Source organism: Nothobranchius furzeri, chromosome 2 (genome assembly GCF_043380555.1).
Source record: "Nothobranchius furzeri strain GRZ-AD chromosome 2, NfurGRZ-RIMD1, whole genome shotgun sequence".
Classification (NCBI taxonomy): Eukaryota; Metazoa; Chordata; class Actinopteri; order Cyprinodontiformes; family Nothobranchiidae; genus Nothobranchius; species Nothobranchius furzeri.
The window spans coordinates 101,204,683-101,223,902 of NC_091742.1; the positions used below are offsets into that span (position 1 = coordinate 101,204,683).

Sequence of the window (19,220 nt, forward strand, 5' to 3'; positions counted from 1 at the left end):
TTTTTGTAACCTCTCAAATAACCGTTAGACAGGCATGAAGCTCCTGAATGTGTCAGTGTTGACCTGATAGCAGAGGGCGCTGAATGTTCATGTGTAGTCTGTGGAAATCGGACCAAAATATTCCAAAAGTTGGCCTAATTGGAGAGTGAATAGGTCCTGGCTTAGTCCTGGTTCCTCTGGGTTTGGGATGGCAGCAGTCCTCTCATGTTGGATTTAATGTTCATTTGAGGGGCAGTCCTTTCGTTTCAGTCGTTGGTTTGGACCACCGTTCCGGTCAGGTGCATTTTGGAGCCATTTTGTAATTCTGTTTCTATATCTTTGTCCGTTGCACTTGAAGTAACCCGATTACGCCGCACAGCCTCTGGAATAACGTCAGAAGTTGAATTAAATGTCCGTTTCATGAGCTGAAATCTAGAACAGTCTTCCAGAAGGTATAAGACAGGCATCAACACTGACAATGTTCAAATTCAGGCTGAAAACAGCCATTTTCAACTGTGCATGTGATACTGTAGGTATTTTATCTGCACTCTTTGCTTTTTGTGTAAGTATATATTTGATTTATGAAGTTGTTTTATTTCCATTTTTACAGTTTTATGCAACTGTAAAGGATTTTGAATTGCCTTGTGAATAAATTGTACTCTACAAAAAAGCTTGTTCTGCCTTAAGTGATGATTAAATCCACCAATGGCTATCTTGACGTTTATCCCACCATTAGCCAAACAGCAGAGGCTTGTGCAAAGGGGGTTCATTTACATGTTTGCTCTACAAATAAACTTTCCAAGGTGTAACAGCTGCAGACTATGGCAATCTGCTTTTATAAGAAATCTGCAGTTAAATTGTGGAGCATCGTCCTGGACGGCCCCCTGTGATGGAAAGCCAAGGGGCTGTTCTGCACCCACACTTCGCCAAAGGGCTGTTCTGCAGCCACACCTCAATAGTGATTCACTTTAAAAAACTACACTTACCAGTCACCAGCATTTTTAACTGCAGATCTTTCCATTCATCCTTTCCAGTTAACTTGCAGACTGAGCGGATGTGAAAGTAGAGCACTCATCACTCGCCCCACACACTCACTGAGGGATCCCCTCCTTTCAGTGCTCGTGCCATGCTCTGTAAATAAAGTATATACATTTTATAAAAGGCTTGATTATCACTTGTAAGTGGCTTTGGACAAAAGCATCTGCTAAATACATAAACAAACAAACAGAAAAGAGAACAGTGCTGAAGAAATACACTCCTCGATGTCTAATGGCTTTATTGACAAGGATGAAGGAGCCCTGCGGCGACATACAAAGGAGTGAGCAGAAGCTAACGGCAGAGTGAAGCAGCAGCGTGGGCTGAAGAGCAAAGCTAAGCAATGTGATAAAATAGGTAAATAAATGCAGCGCGGCTTAGCATGCATACTGACAATGTGACCATTACAGTAGCTTAACAAGCAGGTGAAGACTTACAGATACAAGTCAAACAGTAGCATGGATAGACAGCAGTGTGATGGTTGAGCAGCAGCAATCCAATTGAGAAGCAGCAGTATGTAGAGTGAGGGATAGTGACATGTACGTGACTATCGCTGCTCAACGGAGGAGAGAAAGCGTGAGCCGGCCAGAGTAATTTTCCATCCATCCGGACAGCAGCCAGGGACACCGGAGCTGCAGGTGCAGTGCTGCTGGAGGAGGAAGTATCCAATGCCGCGCCTGGACCAGTCTGGGCGGAGGCAAGTGCGCCTCTCCATGTCGTAGATCTCTACGCCTGCCCGGATAGAGTCCACGATGGCCAGCTTGGATGCCTGAAATACTGCCTCTAACTCGGGTGACCACATAAATTTGCATCGAGGGCTCAGAAAGGGTTTAAATGGCGCCATTATGTCACGCAGCTGTGCGTAGTTGGCTACCTGATTGACCAGACCAAACCAGCTCCTGATGTCCATGGTCGAGGTAGGCGTGGGGAAGTCCCTGATGGCTGTCAGGTACTTCGGGAGGGGCTCGATTGTACCATCAGAGACCCTGAAACCAGCAAAATCACTGTCCCTCTCAGCAAATTGAAACTTTGATGGGTTCAGCACGATGTTGGATCGGCCAATGTGCGTCAGGAAGTCGATTGTTCTCCACCAATGAGTGTCATAGTGGATGGTGTCATCCACGCACCTTTCCTTCCGTTCAAAGTCGGAGAGGATCGCATAAAAGCGGCGATTGTAGCCATCGCCAGACAACAGAAAGCCCTGTGGGACTCTGGTGTAACGCCAGCGGCCGAAGGGAGTGATGAAGGTAGTGAGATGACGGTTTGACTTGCGCAGAGGCACGCTGTGATACCCATTCCAGGCGTCAGTGACAGTCTTCCAGGTCCCTTTCGGGATCCGGCGCACCAGGTGGAATGGTGACTCGGTTGCGAAAGTCTCACGTTTGCAGAATTTGTTAAGAGGTGAGATATTGACGGTTCTGCAGGGGGTTCCGTCGTGCTTCCGGATGACCACCATCCGGTGGCACCAGGTCACTGGTTCGCCATACGGGACACGTTCGATGACGCCCAGGAACTCGTCCTGAAGTAGGTCGTAATGCACCCTCTGTTGCCAATGCAAAGGCAAGGCCGCCGCGGTGTGGCACGTCTTTGGCGTTGCCGCCGGGTCAAGGTGTATTTCTATGGGTGGACCTTCCATGCATGGTAGTGGCCGATGGGGGGCAAGTGTTGAATGTTGATGATGCGTACCTGTCAAGCAGCCATGCCTTCATCCGGTGATTATTCTCTGGGGAGCATGGGAACGGCAGCTCCACGGGACGCAGAGGCGGGGCGATGCGTTGAGGACATGAGCAACAAGCCACATAACGGGAAGCCATGCCTCCGTCGCAGACTTCTCCCAGGCATGAGACTTTGGTGAGCCCACCGCAACGGCTGGCGGCTTCAAGGTCACGGCCCACTTGCGAGTTGCCCTTACCCGTGCAGGATGGAAACCCGCTAGGCAGAAGGCCGAGGCTGAGCAGGGAGTCATGCGAGAAGTACATCGCGTGAACTAACCTGTTAACATATATCATTGCGTGGCAGGAGACCACCTCACCACCAGGGGCAGCAGTGGATAGTTTGGCAAAGAAGGCACCCTCGATGTCAATGGGGGAGCTGTTCACCGCTGATAGGTTTAGGACCACCGGGTGGAGGGCGCTGCGTGCGAAACCGCACGCCAGAAGCTCCTCCAGGGACCACAGGTCCGACTGAGCCCCCGTGTCTGCAAGGGCGGACACGTTGGCCTCTGCAGCCGGGCATCTGGCACCGGCTCTACTAGTGAACCTCACCTTATCATCAATCTGGATGGAGATGGGCACTCGGGGGTGGTCCCTGAGCTTTGCGCGCCGCCATTTGCCTTTGGAGAAGATGTGATGGCTGAGCCTGATCAGCGTGGGCCCATCACTGCAGCTATGCGTCCCCAGGTGCGGGGCCGGTGCCTGTCTCTGCGGCGTCCATTAGAGCAGACGCCCAACGTGACGGATGAAACCTGCGATATCACGTCATGGCCTACAGCAGCCTGTTGTCCGTCCATGTGTGGCTGGTGCCGTGCCCGTCTCTTCCGGGCCCGGAAGCAGTCGGCACACATTCGATGAGGCTTGGTGTTCCAACCCAGAGATCCCTCAGAAAAGACACAGAAAGACACTTTACAATCAGGGCATATAGCCCTAGCAGACCTGTCTGGTGGGGCCGGAGAGGTAGCAGGCCCAGATGGTGGCATAGCTTGTCTGCGCCTGAACGAGGACATAGATGACAGGCTGGAGGAGGGGAGGGCGTTGCGAGCCATTTCTCTGTTATCCACCAGTGCTATAATATTATTCACAGACTTACACAGAACATCATGAGTCCCCAACATGTCCCTTCGTATGTCAGAGTCATTAATCCCATTAATCAGTACATCACGAATAATATGATCAGAGTAGTCAACTGACAGCCCGCATCCGCACACAGCGTTGTAGGCACAGGTTCCTGCCTTGCCACGCACCCTGGCGGCAAATGCACGAAAGGGCTCGTCACGATCCTGGCGTAGTTGAAGCAGTTCAGTCCTCAGAACGCATGTGGCAACCGGTGTCACCGCCAGAGAGTGCATGGCAGCCAGCAGAGTCTCAACCGGTCCAGTTGCAGCATCCGGGTTAGCCTTAAGCAAGCTGTCCCCAAGTTCCGGGCCGGCACACTGAAACAGCTGGAAAGGGGCCTGGGCATAACCTATGCCCGAGCCAGCGCGGAAGAGGTCCCAGCGGCGTGTAAAGATGTTCCATTCCTCGATGGACATGCCGACATCCACTCTCTGTCGATCCAGCGCAGGGCCAGGCAGGCCCGGGGCCCGAACGGGCACAGTGGGTTCGGTCCGGCTCTGGTGGGCCAGGCCATGGTTTGCCAGCAGCGCCACGGCAAGAGCCTCGGACACGTCATCGGTGGCGAACGTACAGGCTGGAACGGAGCATCTGACGACCACCATGGCTCCTTCATGAAGAAATACACTCCTCGATGTCAAATGGTTTTAATGACAAGGATGAAGGAGCCCTGCGGCGACATACAAAGCTGAGTGAGCAGAAGCTAACGGCAGCGTGAAGCAGCAGCGTGGGCTGAAGACCAAAGCTAAGCAATGTGATAAAATAGGTAAATAAATGCAGCGCAGCTTAGCGTGCATACTGACAATGTGACCATTACATTAGCTTAACAAGCAGGTGAAGACTTACAGATACAAGTCGAACAGTAGCATGGATAGACAGCAGTGTGATGGTTGAGCAGCAGCAATCCACATGAGAGGCAGCAGTATGTACAGTGAGGGATAGTAATATGTACGTGACTTCAGGCATGTCCCTGAAAACACCCTTTTCCCTCGAGGCTTGATCGCAGCACACCCTAGTGGCCAGTGGTGACCTCTGCAAGTGCCACTACATAACACATTTTTACTTGGAAGCAAAAATATAAAGAAATAAATGTACTAAAACTGCCACTACATTAAAGAAATTCTGATTGTACCAACCAGACCACAAAAGGTGTGCATGTTTGCTACCAGGTCACAGATCGTTGGTTACGTATTGTAACCCCAGACTCTATGAGTATAGCTCCGCCCTTTAAGCCATCGCCTAGTGGATTAATCCCATCCCCTTAACCAATCATTGAAGAGCTTTTGTGTACGCCCGCCTCCTAGGCAGTTCCTGGCCCTTAAAAAGGTCACAGCGAGCATAGCTCGTCTCTATGAGTCTTATTGAGCCCACAGAACCAGTGGGGCCAAGATGCTTAAAGGGCGGCGCTATACTCCTAGAATCTGGGGTTACAATACGTAACCAACGTTCTATTTCGTATAGCTCCGCCCTTTAAGCCATCGCCTATTGGATTAAAGGCGGAGCCCGATATAGTCATCGCCACACTGGTTCAGAACTAAACCTGAGTGGACTCAGAGGCTCCGCCTAATAAATAAACCTCTACAGCTGTCGGCGGGCGTAAACATGAGAGAACAGCTGGAGGACATGATGACAGCATATGATCAGCGTATAGCTGATGAGAATCAACCCCAAGGTTGCCTAGCAACTGGTGTGAGAGAAGCTGTCACAATTAAGAGGACACAATGTGACCTATTGTAAGGTCATATCAACGAGGGTGTTTAAGAACAGGTCTCCATGAGACCCCCCCCCCCCCCCCCCCCCTCCACCCAGGCACACCTGGAAAGCACCCAGGTCGCCACAGCCGACCACCGCCTCCCAGGGCAGAGGGCTCCCACGGAGGAAACACTGGAAAAAGGTTAAATTAAGGTTAAAATATAAAATAATAGGAGCTAAAATGAGAATAGTAATATAAAAAGTTATATAGATATTAAATAATGTTGATTAATAAATCTATGGTAAAAAATAAAAAACTTTTAATAATAGCACGTATAAAGAAAGACCACATAAAATAAATAAATAAATAACCATATAAAAAAACAAGGCATATGTTAGTGAGAAATGGTATTTGTATCTAATTGTATGACATGTTAATGTACATTATCTTAAGATAACTGACTGAATAAATTGATCATTCATTCATTCATTCATTCAACCTAATTTAAAAAGTGATGGTAATCAGTTAACTGGAAAATATGAAATAATTAGTTATGTTCATGATTATATTTCACCTCACTGATGATGTCCCGGATGGTGCTGTTAACTGTCACATGATCTAAAACTCAAAGTGAAATAACAGCGGTCGTCTCAGAGTTAAAACTGCTTTTCTCTGGTTGAGATGGTTTAGTAACCACAGACATTATTGTGTCTCAACAGGGCTTGTGATCACACGCCATTACACAGAGCATTCTGGGATGTGAGTGGACATGTTGGCGGCCTTTCGAGGGTAAAAAAAAACCTGAAAACAAAAAGCAAATGCAGAGAAGAAGCAGATTTGGGTGAAAGCAAGTGTTAAAAAACATGTTAAAATCCCCAAAATAGATGCAGAAAAAACAGGGATACGTTAAATAAAGACACCAGGGACCAGTATGTGGACTAAATCAGCTTTATAAATGGTTTTGGTCCATATGAAAGACCCAAGACTGCAGCACCGATGACAACTTGTTGCCGCTGCAGTTCTGCGTAACGGACATTTTCAGCTTTCTCGTTTGTGGTGTGAGCGGATGTAAACGTCCGGATGAGAGATAAACGTTTCATTAGCTGGTTTTTCTAGTAAACAATCAAAATTATCGTCCATAGAAGGAGTGCAGCAGCAGAAGTTGTGTTAATTTGCAGTGTGCTAACATTAGCTTACCAATTTGTGTGTGTGTGTGTGTGTGTGTGTGTGTGTGTGTGTGTGTGTGTGTGTGTGTGTGTGTGTGTGTGTGTGTGTGTGTGTGTGTGTGTGTGTTGCGGTTGAAGGGAATAGCATCACCTCCCTCCAAGAATTTACAAAACTCTAAACACAAATATGACAAATGTGCTGAATCAGTTAGAAAGCTGAGTCAGACAGAAATGGGGCCGTTCAAACCCGCTAAAACAGGCCGCCGCTAACAATAAGCTAACTGCAGTTTAAACTACGACCAGTCGGGTAACACGATTAAGTTAACTAAAAGTGGCCACATTAAAAATCACTTTTGACCTAATTTGGTTGAAAGCGGTCTGCTAACGCTGCCGCCAGTGGAAGCCAGCACCGAGGACATCCAGAAAGTCTTGTTCAGAACAGAAACATAGTCGAAGGACCCGGAGGTCCAGGAGGCTGCTTACTAGGAAGTCGGCACAAACAGAAATGCTTCAAATTCAGACTCTTCAGACTGAGAACTCGGGGGCTGGAGATCACCACTAGGTGCTCCACTCTGGCCTTGAGTCTGGCTTCCTGATTCTTTTACCCTCTGTGGTAGATTGTGTGATAGATAGCAGGTGTGCATCTTTGTTTGCCCATCTTGGATCTCACATACATGGAGGCACAATCCCAATACTCACACTGCACCCTGTGGTCTTCTGTAAGGTGCACTTGGAGGAAGTGCAGTAGGGCTTTGGGTGTGTACTACACAGGTGTGTACATCTGGGATTTTCATTAGTTGTCAGTTATAATGAAAAATATGTAAATAATATATCAGTCTGTGTGCAATGAAAGATTCTAATATACAAGTTCCACTTTCTGAATGGAATTCCTCAAATAAATCAACTTTGTCATGATATTCTACTTTTATTACCAGCACCTGTATGTGGCCAGTGTGTATTATTAATGTATTATAACAACATGTCCAGCAGGTGGCGCTAGCGTACCTTTACGCTGGTCACGGACCACCGGAAGCAGCAGAAACCGGAAGCTGCTAGCAGAGCTAGCTTGTTGTTGTTGTGGTGTGTGAGGAGAAGATTTGAGGCTCTGCAGTAAAAATGTCTTCACTTCAGTCTCTGGGAGAGTTGATCAGCTAAAGCGACTAACTGCTGCTGCTGCAGAAATCTTCTCACCAGGCTGTGGAAACTTTCTTCTCCTCCTCAACAACTTGGTGGAGTTCTTTCCAGAAGCAGAGAAGCTATTCTGCGGTCTTCGTGACAATCGGAGCTCCAGAAGCAGGTGATGGGTGAGAAAAGCTTTTCTCTAGACTTCCTGCCCTCTGGATCTGCTGCTGTTCCTTTGGCCTCTCTGAGAAACGCGCTCGTTTTGCTGCTTTCATCAGATTGAAGAGGTTCCCTCTATCAGACTCGCTCATCTGAGTTGGTCATGATGCAGGATCGCTGCTCGCTCTCTCATCCATCCTGCTCACACTCTCCGACGGAAAAGGCCCGAATCTGAATGTGACTCTGGAGGAAAAAGCGGTTAGCTCTACTCCGTGAACTCTGGTGAGCAAAGGTCCTCTTTTCCAGACTGGATGTGTCCTCAGCTGATCAGAACCAAAGCGTTGGATCTTTAATCTCCTGCGTTGTTCTGAAGCAGCATCTTAATCAGCTCTCCTGCTTTGTTTCTATTGCAGCTGTTAGCTAAACACGGCTAAAGAAAACCTGCTACCACTTCAGGATCATCCATCAGCTGGGACTGCTTCATCAGCATGGACACAGGTACTGGTGTGTGTGTGTGTGTGTGTGTGTGTGTGTGTGTGTGTGTGTGTGTGTGTGTGTGTGTGTGTGTGTGTGTGTGTACAAGAGATAATGCTGCAGGATTTCATAACTGTATCTTCTCAGCAGCAGCGCTGCAGGTGCTCTCCATGTCCAGCAGGTGTGTAAGCCAGGTCCTTAGTCAACTTAAAGCTGGACACAGTTTTACACTAAGTTTTCTTTCATAAATCCCAAAGTTTGTGTGGAAAGTTGCTTACGCAGTTTTCCGACCCCGTTTGGTGCGTAAGCAAGCTTGATGAATGAGACCCCAGAACCAGGATCTTGAAATGAACCCTGAAGTTGACTGGCAGCCAGTGAAGCTGGAGGAGAAGCGGGGTGATGTGGGTGTGTTTGGAGGACTTGGTCAGAAGCCGAGCACAGGCGTTCTGAACCACCTGTAGACGGTTCAGGGAGGTTCTGCTCAGACACGTGAAAAGAGAGTTACAGTAGTCTAAGCGTGAGGAGATGAAGGTGTGGAGAACTGTCAAGTTCAGAGCGGGACAGAATGGGACTCAGCTTAGCAACGTTCCTGAGATGTGTAAAGAAATAATTTTCTTTCTCAGATTTTGTGACATTTCTTTTTCTTGTGGCAGGGGCAGTAGCCTAAGCACATAGGCCCAGACTTACCTTTCCCCAGCCACTAGGGCCAGCTCCTCCGGGGGAATCCTAAGTCATTCTCTGGTCAGCTGTGAGACATAGTCTCTCCAGTGTGTTCTGGGTCTTCCTTTAGGCCTTCTCCTGGTTGGACATGCCCAGAAAACCTCACCAGGGAGGTGTCCAGGAGGCATCTTAACTAGATGCCCGAGCCACCTCAACTGGTACCTCTCGATGTGGAGGGGCAGCAGGTCTACTCTGAGCCCCTCCCAGATGATCAGTCTCACCATATCTCGAAGGGAGAGCCCAGCCACCCTGCAAAGAAAACTAATCTCAGCCGCTTGTACCCACAATCTCATTCTTTCGGTCACTACCCGATGCTCATGACCATAGATTAAGGTAGGAACGTAGATCGACCAGTAAATCGAAAGCTTCGCCTTCTGACTCAGCTCTCTCTTCACCATGACAGATCAGTACAACGCCCACATCACTTCAGATGCAGCACCAATCCGTATGTCGATCTTGCACTCCAGCTTTCTCTCACTTGTGAACAAGAACCCGAGATACTTAAACTCCTCCACGTGAGACAGGGCCTCATCCCTCCTTTTCGACTCAGAACCATGTCCTCAGATTTAGAGGAGTTGATTCTCATCCCAGCTGCTTCACAATCGGCTGCGAACTGCTCCTGTGAGAGCTGGAAATCACGTTCTGATAAAGCCATCAGGACCACATCATCTGCAAAAAGCAGAGACTCAATTCTTAGGCCACCATAAAGGATCCTCACCTTGGCTGCGCCTAGAAATCTTGTCCATACAAGTTACAGTCAGAATTGGTGACAAAGGGCACCCTTGGCGGAGTCCAACTCTCGCCAGAAACAAATCCGGCTTACTGTCGGTAATGCAGACCAAGCTCCGGCACCGGTCATATAGAGACCCAACAGCCCATATCAGAGAGCCTGGTACCCCATACTCCCGAAGTACCTCCCAAAGGCCCCCGAGGGATATGGTCGAACTCCTTTTTCAAATCCACAAAACTCATAAAGATTGGATGGGCTAATTCCCACGCACCCTCCAGGACCCCCTAAGGGTATAGAGCTGGTCCCGTGTTCCACGGCCAGGATGAAAACCACATTGCTCCTTCTGATTCTGAGGTTCAACAATCCGTCAGATCCCCTTCTCCAGAACCCCTGAATCGATTTTACCAGGGAGGCTCAGGAGTGTGATCTCCCTGTAGTTGGAACACATCCTGTGCCGTCCATTTTTACAAGGGGGACCACCACCCCAGTCTGTCAATCCAATGGAACTGCCACTCGATGTCCACACGATATTGCAGAGCTGTAAACGCTGCCCTACTACACCCAGAGCCTTAAACACGGGGCGGATCTCATCCACCCCCAAAGCTTTGCCACTAAGGAGCTTTTTACCACCTCAGTGACCTTGGCACCAGAGATTAGAGAGCCCAACTCAAAGACCCCAGACTCTGCTTCTTCACTGAAAGATGTGCCGTTGAAATTGGTGTGGTCTTCGAAGTACTCTGCCCACCGAACCACAACGCATTGAATAGAGGTCAGCAGCACACCATCCCAACTATAAACAATGTTGGTAGCATGCTGCTTTCCCCTCCTGATGCGCTGGATAGTGGACCAGAATCTCCTCGAAGTAGTATGGAAATCTTGTTCCATGGTATCACCAAACTGCTTCCACGCCCATGAGGGCCACATTCCGCTTAGCCTGCTGGTACCCAACTGCTGCCACTGGAGCCCCACAGGCCAAAATACAGGACTCGTTCAGCTTGACTGCATCCCTAACCATCTGTGTCCACCAGCGGGTTTGGGAATTGCCACCACAACAAACCCCAACGACCCTGCGGTCGCAGCTCCGGTCGGCCGCCTCGACAATGGCACAGAACATGACCCACCCTGACTCTATGTCCCCCACTTCCCAGCAGACTCTCACATTACATTTAGGCCTACCAGGTCTGACCTTATCCTCCCCCCACCATTGAAGCCAACTCGTCACCAGATAGTGGTCAGTTGACAGCTCTATTCCTCTCTTCACTCGAGTGTCCAAGACATGTGGCCTCAGGTCAAATAAGACGACAAGAAAGTTGATCATCGAGCTGCGGCCTAAGGTGTCCTGGTGCCAAGAGCACATATGGACACTTTTGTGTCTAAACATGGTGTTCATTATGGACAATCCATGATGAGTAAAAAAAGTCCAACAACAAATCACTGCTCGAACTCAGATCAGGGGAAGCGTTCCTCCTCACTACACCTCTCCAGGTCTCACTGCCGTGGCCCACGTGAGCGTTAAAGTCCCCCAGCAAATTGAGGGAGTTACCCAAAGAAGTGCCATCCAGCACCGCTTCCAAGGACTCCAAAATGGGTGGGTAGTCTGAACTGTAGTTTGGTGCATAAGCACAAACCACGGTCAGGACCTGTCCCCCCACCCCCCCCCCCCCCCACACACACGTAGGTGAAGGGAGGCTACCCTCTCGTTCACCAGTGTAAACCCTAACGTACAGGCACCAAGATGGGGTGTTCCAAATTTAAAACCTGATCAGCCAAATAAAATGAGGGAAAATTTTGCCTCAAATCCTCTTTGGTTTTAGCAATCATCACAACACTCTTCCTGTTGTTTAATTCTAGGGCTGCAACAACGAATCGATAAATTCGATGAAAATCGATTACTAAAAGCGTTGGCAACGAATTGCGTCATCGATTCGTTGTGTCGCACAACTCTTCCAAAAGCCCCCCCCCCCCTTCCCGGCCGCCATTGTGCGCAGACTGGAGCAAGTCAGATCAGCGCGAGGGAGAGCCAGCAGGTGTTTGGAAGAGGAACATGGCAGAAAGCAGCAAGACCCAAAAAAGTAAAAACTTCTAAAGTTTGGGAGCATTTTCAGTTAAATCAGGCGAAGACATGCAACGTTTGTAGGTCAGACTTAGCATGGCACGGGAGTACTACGGTGATGATGCAGCATCTTAAACGCAGGCATGTCAGAATCATCAGCAATGAAGGAGAGAGCTCGGTGTCCGGGTAAGTTAAAAACTTTTCAAAAGTGATTCACCCAAGTCCCGGATTATTACACAGGCTAGACATGCCCTAAGCTCGTAAAAAAAAGTCTATAAAATCGTAAGCGCTGCTGCGAACCGGTTCCGCCGTCACATTCCTGCAGAAACTGGTTGTTCACACCGGGGCCAGACTACTAACATGTGGCTTTACAACCACAATGTCCTCAGAAGCAAAAACGCTTTTAAAAGGGAGGGAGGAGTCCTAACTGTTGCTGCAGGCGTGTTGTGTGAGAGTGCAGTTATATACTGGTTAATATATTTTGGGTTCAGTTGCTTTCATGTGGCCTAATGTGAGTCTATTTGGGATCATTGGAATGATCAGCAGCATTTCTTGATGTGACTTTATGGCAGTTGCCCAGGGCATCATCACAAGGAGGATGGCATTCATTTACTTTTGTTTTATTTGGTATTTTTTCAGTCATTTTTGGAAATAGTGATTAATTTTGATTAATTCACAGCCTATGTTTAATTACATTTAAAAATTAGTTGTTTGACATCCCCAATTATAATAAATGTCAACAGATGAGATCAAACAAAACAGATGAGAATTGCCCTTAAAGAGCAAGTCACCCCCAAATAAACTTTTTTTTTTGCTGATAAACTAAATAAACGAGTGTCTAATCGTGCTGCAGACACGTATCGTCAATAATTTGGCACTTCAGTGCATCTTAGTTAAAATTTAAATATTCTGCCTAAAACTGGCAGTGTTGTGCCGTTGTCAGGTAAAAACTCTGCACTGTATTTTAATTTAAATCTGCCACCGCTATTGGCTAAGAAGTATGATATGATGTAAACTGGTACATTATGATGTCACAATGCCGTCGTGAGCCTGAGTGTGTGTGTATTTGTTAGCGGCTCCGCCCTCTCGGTCTGCCAGGCAACAGCATGTGTTGCATTTTTCAAACATGAAGTGGGAGTGGAGTTAGACTCTGGTAGGGGTTGACTTGCTCTTTAAGCTGTTTAACTTGGACCAAGCATTTTAGGTCACAGATAGATGTAGCTTAGGGTCTCTGTCTATACACCTTATAAGACAATTTAGGTGATGGCATGTTGTTTTTCTGCTATTGAACTGTTTTCTAATAATGTTGTGTTTAATAAAGTGAAGGAAGGAGAGAAATAACGTTTCCCTAGCAGTTTTTAAAAATGTCCCTATGTAATCCGATTAATCGATTAATCGTGTCGAGACCCTATCCGATTCATCGATTATCCAAATAATCGTTTGTTGCAGCCCTATTTAATTCAATTTCGTACTCCAGCCAAAAGTTAGCACACTAACCAACTGTTGTGACTGGCCATTGTGGTGGTGTACAGAGCCAAAAGTGTTAGAATTGTGTCGATGTCCCAATTTGTATAGACCTGACTGTATATTCTCTCCTCACATAAAAAAGTCACCCAGTTTAAGAAGTTGTTTCCTGTTTTCTGACTCTGTTCAGATCTCACCAATTTAAAGCAATAGCGGTACTGTAATCAGTGTGAACATACATTTACAGCAGTCAGTAATTCACATCGTGTGTTTCTGTGTTTCCTACAGATGTTCAACGGGTGGTGCTGGTTAAAGAAGAAGCTCCTGAAGATCCGAGGGCTGGTGAGGACCAGCAGGACCCAGAACACTGCCATGTAAAGGAGGAACAGAAGAAACTCTGGACCAGTTTGGAGGGAGAGCAGCTACATTTGAAGGAGGAGACAGATGCTGCCAGGTTTCCATTCACTATAGTTTCTACAAAGAGTGAGGATGATGAAGAGAAACCTCTGTTCTCACAGCTTCATCAGCAGCAAATAGAAGACGGAGATGTTCCAACGAGCAGCTCGGTTGCCCAGATGACAGCAGAAACTAGCAGGAAACCTGATAAACGGACTCATGAACAGACATCTGATTCGTCAGAGACTGAAGTTAGTGGAGTTGATGAAGAGGATGATGATGATGACGATCTAGACTCTGAGTCTCAAACTGAAGACAGAGATACAGACTGGAATAAGAGCAGGTCTTCTGAGTCTGAGACTGTCAACAAATCCTTTAGCTGCCCTGAGTGTGGCAGACAGTTTCTCCACAAGGGGTCATTCCAGAAACATGTGACAGGTCATTCAGCAAAAAGGTTTTCGGGCTGTTTGGCTGACAAGAAATGTATTAGAGTGAAGCAACACGTAGACTCAGGCAAGACAGTACAGAAAAAACTAATCTCATATAGTTGTGATGATTGTGGAAAAATATTTAGGGGATTATCAAATTTAAATAGTCACAGGAGAGTACACACAGGACAGAAACCTTTTGTTTGTGAGTTCTGTGGACAGCAATTCAGTCATAAGACAAATTTAAACAGTCACATGAGAGTCCACACAGGACAGAAGCCTTTTGCCTGTGAGTTCTGTGGACAAAGATTTAGTCATAAGACAAATTTAAACAATCACATGAGAGTCCATACAGGAGAAAAGCCTTTTGCCTGTGAGCTTTGTGGAAAAAAGTTTAGTCATAAGACGCATTTTAACAGACACAGTAGAGTCCACACAGGACAGAAGCCTTTTGTTTGTGAGCTCTGTGGACAAAGGTTTAGCCAAAAAACAAGTTTAAACAGTCACATGAGAGTCCACACAGGACAGAAGCCTTTTGCTTGTGAGCTCTGTGGACACAAATTTAGCCGCAAGACACATTTAAACACTCACATGAGAGTCCACACAGGACAAAAGCCTTTTCCCTGTGAGGTCTGTGGACAAAGATTTAGCCAAAAGACCACTTTAAACAATCACATGAGAGTCCACACAGGACAGAAGCCTTTTGCTTGTGAGATCTGTAGACAAAGATTTAGTCAGAAGTCAAGTTTAAAAAATCACATGAGAGTCCACACAGGACAGAAAAAACTCACTTAGCATACAAATTTTTATGTTTCAACAACATTCTAACATAGTATAGCTAACATATTGTAGAGATTAAAAACATAAAGCGGTTCTCTCATGTTAGTCTAAAAGCCTCAGCCAATAACACTTTTGAGACTAAACGCAACTATTAGACCATTTGGTTGTAGATCTCGCCAAATCTATGTACTTCCCCGAGTCTTTTCTCCTTATACACTTTTGTATCTGAGCGCGCGCGCGCGCGCACACACACACACACACACACACACACACACACACAACATGCATATCCTCAACAACTAACAGCTACACCCCTCTTCTAGGTTTGGGGGCATTTACTTTGAAGGCTGTCTGTGTATGTTGGTGGTTGATTTCTCTGTTCTTTAATAAAGGCCCCATGCTGTTTGAAGACATCTGCTCCTCTGATTCTTTTCTGTTGGTCAACTGACCCCTAGTTGTTTTTGCTTTGGTGTGAAATGAAACTATGGAGTTGAATAACCACCATTGTTTCATGTTCAGTAAGTATAATACATTTTATTTATTAGCATCTTTCAAGAAGTTCGCTTGAAAATGAAGCATAGTTTATTTTGTGTTGATACAATGTGATTGAAATATGTTTTTTGAAGTAAATAGAGCTCTTCCATTATTTTAGTCCCAGAGCTATAGAGAGAGTTATGACACTCCTATAGACCCTTTTACAGTTTGTATAGAGTTCTGATGAGAATTAAAGAGAGAGATCATATCTCTCCTGTGTTAGCTTCCCTACATTGGCTACCTGTTAAATTCAGAATAGATTTTAAGATCCTTCTTCTCACATATAAAGCTCTTAATAATCAAGCTCCATCATACATCAGTGATCTGATTGTTCCGTATGTTCCTAACCGAGCACTTCGCTCTCAGACTGCAGGTTTACTGGTGGTTCCCAGAATATCTAAACTTAGGATGGGAGGCAGATCTTTTAGTTATCAGGCTCCTCTCCTGTGGAACCAGCTCCCAGCTTTAGTCCGTGAGGCAGACACTTTGTCTACTTTTAAGAATAGGCTTAAAACATTTTTATTTGATAGGGCCTATGGTTAAAATCTGATGTTAGCCTAAATCTGGACAAGTGGGGGAGTAGAGGGAGGTGGAGTGTACAGTCGGTAAAGACGGCTCTCCCTTGCCCTGACTCCAACATGCCTCCATCTAAATAGGATAGATTATCCAGAGTTATCTCTGTAGTTATGCTGCTATAGGCTTAGACTGCTGGAGGACACACTGACCACTTTTCACACTCTACTGCTTTCTTCTACAATCTGCTCTTTAACTGTATTATTTCCTGCTATTTCAGCTGTTAACTTTATTTTCTCTCTAAGTGTTTTTCTCCCCAGAAGAAGCTACAATGATGTTCTGCTGAGCTGTGGTGGCCTCATGGAGGGGGCCATCATCTTGAACAGGTTTCTTCCTGTTAAAGGGGAGTTTTCCTCTCCACTGCCGCTGCATGCTTGCTTAGTATGAGGATTGCTGTAAAGACTCTGACACTAGTCAGTGACTCGATGCAACCTGCTGGGTTCCTGATATAGGAAACTTGTTACTGATTGGCTTAATGACCTGACCTGTATTGGAATGTGTACCGTGTTCAGGTCCTTCAGACGACTCTGGTCGTGATTTGGTGCTTTATAAATAAACTTGAATTAAATTGAATTCAATTGAATTGAATTGAACTGAATTGAACAAAATTAAATACACATCTATGTACGTAGCTCTGGTGCTCAACATTCTTCCATTTGACATCTTTGCACAAAATAGCTTCTTTAGCCAAATAAATGTTTATACTTTTATCGGTATGACGGTCGAGAGGTCTTCCTCTCTAAATGCTGATTTTATACTAGCAGCATTATTATCATTAATGTAATAATGCTACCCAGTAGCTTCAGGCAAAAGGACTGTAGTAGTCCTTCTCCAGACCACAGGAGCTGAGATGATCTGTTTTAACCAGCAGAGGGCAGCATTGCTCAGCCATAGACATGTATGTGAACACTTATCTATGCTCAAACCACACGAGCCTGTGCGGGAGCTGCGGGCCTCCAGGAGAGGAAGTGTTGGGACTGGAGGACAGTTTAGTGGTTGTTGAGATCCCTCAGCTGGTTGGAGGAGTGACTCAGCGTGGGGAGCCCCAGCCTGGAGAGTAGTGCTGTACGATACTGCAAAATTTGGTATCGATCCAATACCAATACCGATACTTTTTACTACTAGTCTAGTACCATCTAGTTTTGTGTGATTTATTAAGATAAATAAGATCAATAAAACTTGAGTTATATTCTCATATTGATGATGTATTCATCATCAATATGAGAATCTTGTCTGAAAACTCAAGTTCTATTTCGTCTAGTCTTAGCCCTTAAGCTAGCTGCTATTGGAAGGATGATCTCAGCATCAGCCAATCATGAAGAGCTTAAATGTACGCCCACCAATGGTGGGCACCCCGTGGGTATGTAAGTGGAGCGACTCCACTGTTCACCTCTGTTATCTCCTCAAGCCAAGCTTAAGAGCTTCCTTTAAAGAGTAATTATCCAAGAAGCATTCTACTCACCTACCATGTCCAGCGACGCCAGGACCTGCCCGGCCTGCCAGACGGGCTCCATCTCCAGTGGCGACCTGCACGCCAAGTGTGAGGTCTGTCTCGGGGCTCATCACGCTGGCCTGGCCTTGACCCCCCAGGCCTCGTGCCCGTTGAAAAGGGCAATGGAGTTGATTGAGGGGTAATCGGTGTGCAGATAAGATCTGATTTAAATATAGTCAATAGACCTCCGCCCCGGTCGCTGTGCTCTTGGAATGTTAATGAAGGAGCATCCAGGAGGTAACATTTCGACTATTGCGGCCGAATCCCCATGGGTGATCCATGATTCAGTGGCACATAAAACATCCAGGCTATTGTTCTGGAAGAATTCCTTCAGAATAAAAGATTTATTTCCAACCGATCTGGCGCTGATCAGCGCAAAGCGAGTCGACTGAGTACCCGATCGTAGAGAAAGTCCGGTTCCATCAGATCTTGCAACATACCGCAGGTTGGCGGGATTTCTTCCCCGCTGAATGAGCCGGCCAGAACGAGAGCAGCCGAAACGTGCGTGGGCACCCGGCTGGCGAATCATCCTCATATCCCACGTACTCATGCAGCGCTAAATGTGCGCGTGCGGCGTGCTAAACACACGTGCAGCTTGCCCTGATTGCTGTGAGACCGGGTTGGGGGGTGCAGCTGTGGTTGGCACAATTATTACATTAACTGATGGACTTGTAAATAAATAGTTTATAAATAAGGTAGAAATAAGTTCCTCACGCTGATAACTAATAACTAATCTCTCTGAGGACATGGTGCTAGTGCACTCTCCTACAGCACCTTGACACGACTCAATAAATGTTACGCAACATTTTGTGAACATCAATTTATTAGCATGTATTTGTTATAAATGCCACTGTATAATTCTTGCTGTCAGTATTTGCAAGATATTGGTATTTGGGTCTGTACTGGTTAGACTTACATGAGTTAAACCAAGGTCTATAGCCCTTGGGTCATAAACTATGGGCTATAAGTATATTGGTCTTTTTATACTGGGAATCAGGAGTTATTTTAGTGATCATCTTGTTTCTTGTTTATTTTTGTCCTGATTGTGCCCTGAGCAATTTTATGACTGAATAAAAACAAATAAAATCAACATAAATTGAAAAATCGTCTTAAATAATCGAGATCTCAATTTCAGTCACCATAATCGTGATTATTACTTTTGCCATAATCGGGCAGCCCTACCAAGAACCACCTCGCTGGCCCGCGAGCAGTTTGCGCTTCTAAGCATGACCAGCTGCTGACACGGCTCACCGATCGCGCACACCAGTGCGCCTTCCAGACCGGCAGGGGCGGTGTTAGGCCCGGCTACTTGGGCTCAAGCCCTGGATGTTTTATGAAAAGCCCCGGATCTAAATCGCGGAAGTATCATGCAGTACCAAAGTCCAACAGAGAGGGAGCAGCTGGCAGTAGTTTGTATACAGCCTGCCTGAGCCTCCACCACTGAAGAAGAAGCCCTTCAGCAACCGGCTTCTTCTACACTCTCTGCCTGACACGCATGAGTGAAGATGGACATAAGGACGTGTTTTAGACCAAAAGAACAACGACAGAACCCCAGCTTTGATGAGACTGGTGCTGACTCAGGTTTGTGAGTCTT

General features: G+C 46.5%; 1 protein-coding gene across 3 annotated transcripts; it reads left to right on the forward strand.

Moving 5' to 3' along the window:
- Positions 1-7,717: 7,717 nt before the first annotated feature.
- On the forward strand, positions 7,718-15,440 carry LOC139066265 (zinc finger protein OZF-like). Of its 3 annotated transcripts, XM_070548698.1 has the most exons (4): positions 7,718-8,005; positions 8,102-8,264; positions 8,396-8,480; positions 13,712-15,440. In XM_070548698.1, exons 3-4 carry the CDS (start codon positions 8,471-8,473, stop codon positions 15,040-15,042), a joined length of 1,341 nt encoding a protein of 446 aa, XP_070404799.1. In that variant the 5' UTR covers positions 7,718-8,005; positions 8,102-8,264; positions 8,396-8,470; the 3' UTR covers positions 15,043-15,440. The 3 variants fall into 3 exon arrangements, with proteins under 3 accessions (XP_070404799.1, XP_070404800.1, XP_070404801.1); XM_070548699.1 differs by having other exon boundaries at positions 7,718-8,264; XM_070548700.1 differs by lacking the exon at positions 8,102-8,264.
- The last annotated feature ends 3,780 nt before the right edge of the window (positions 15,441-19,220 follow it).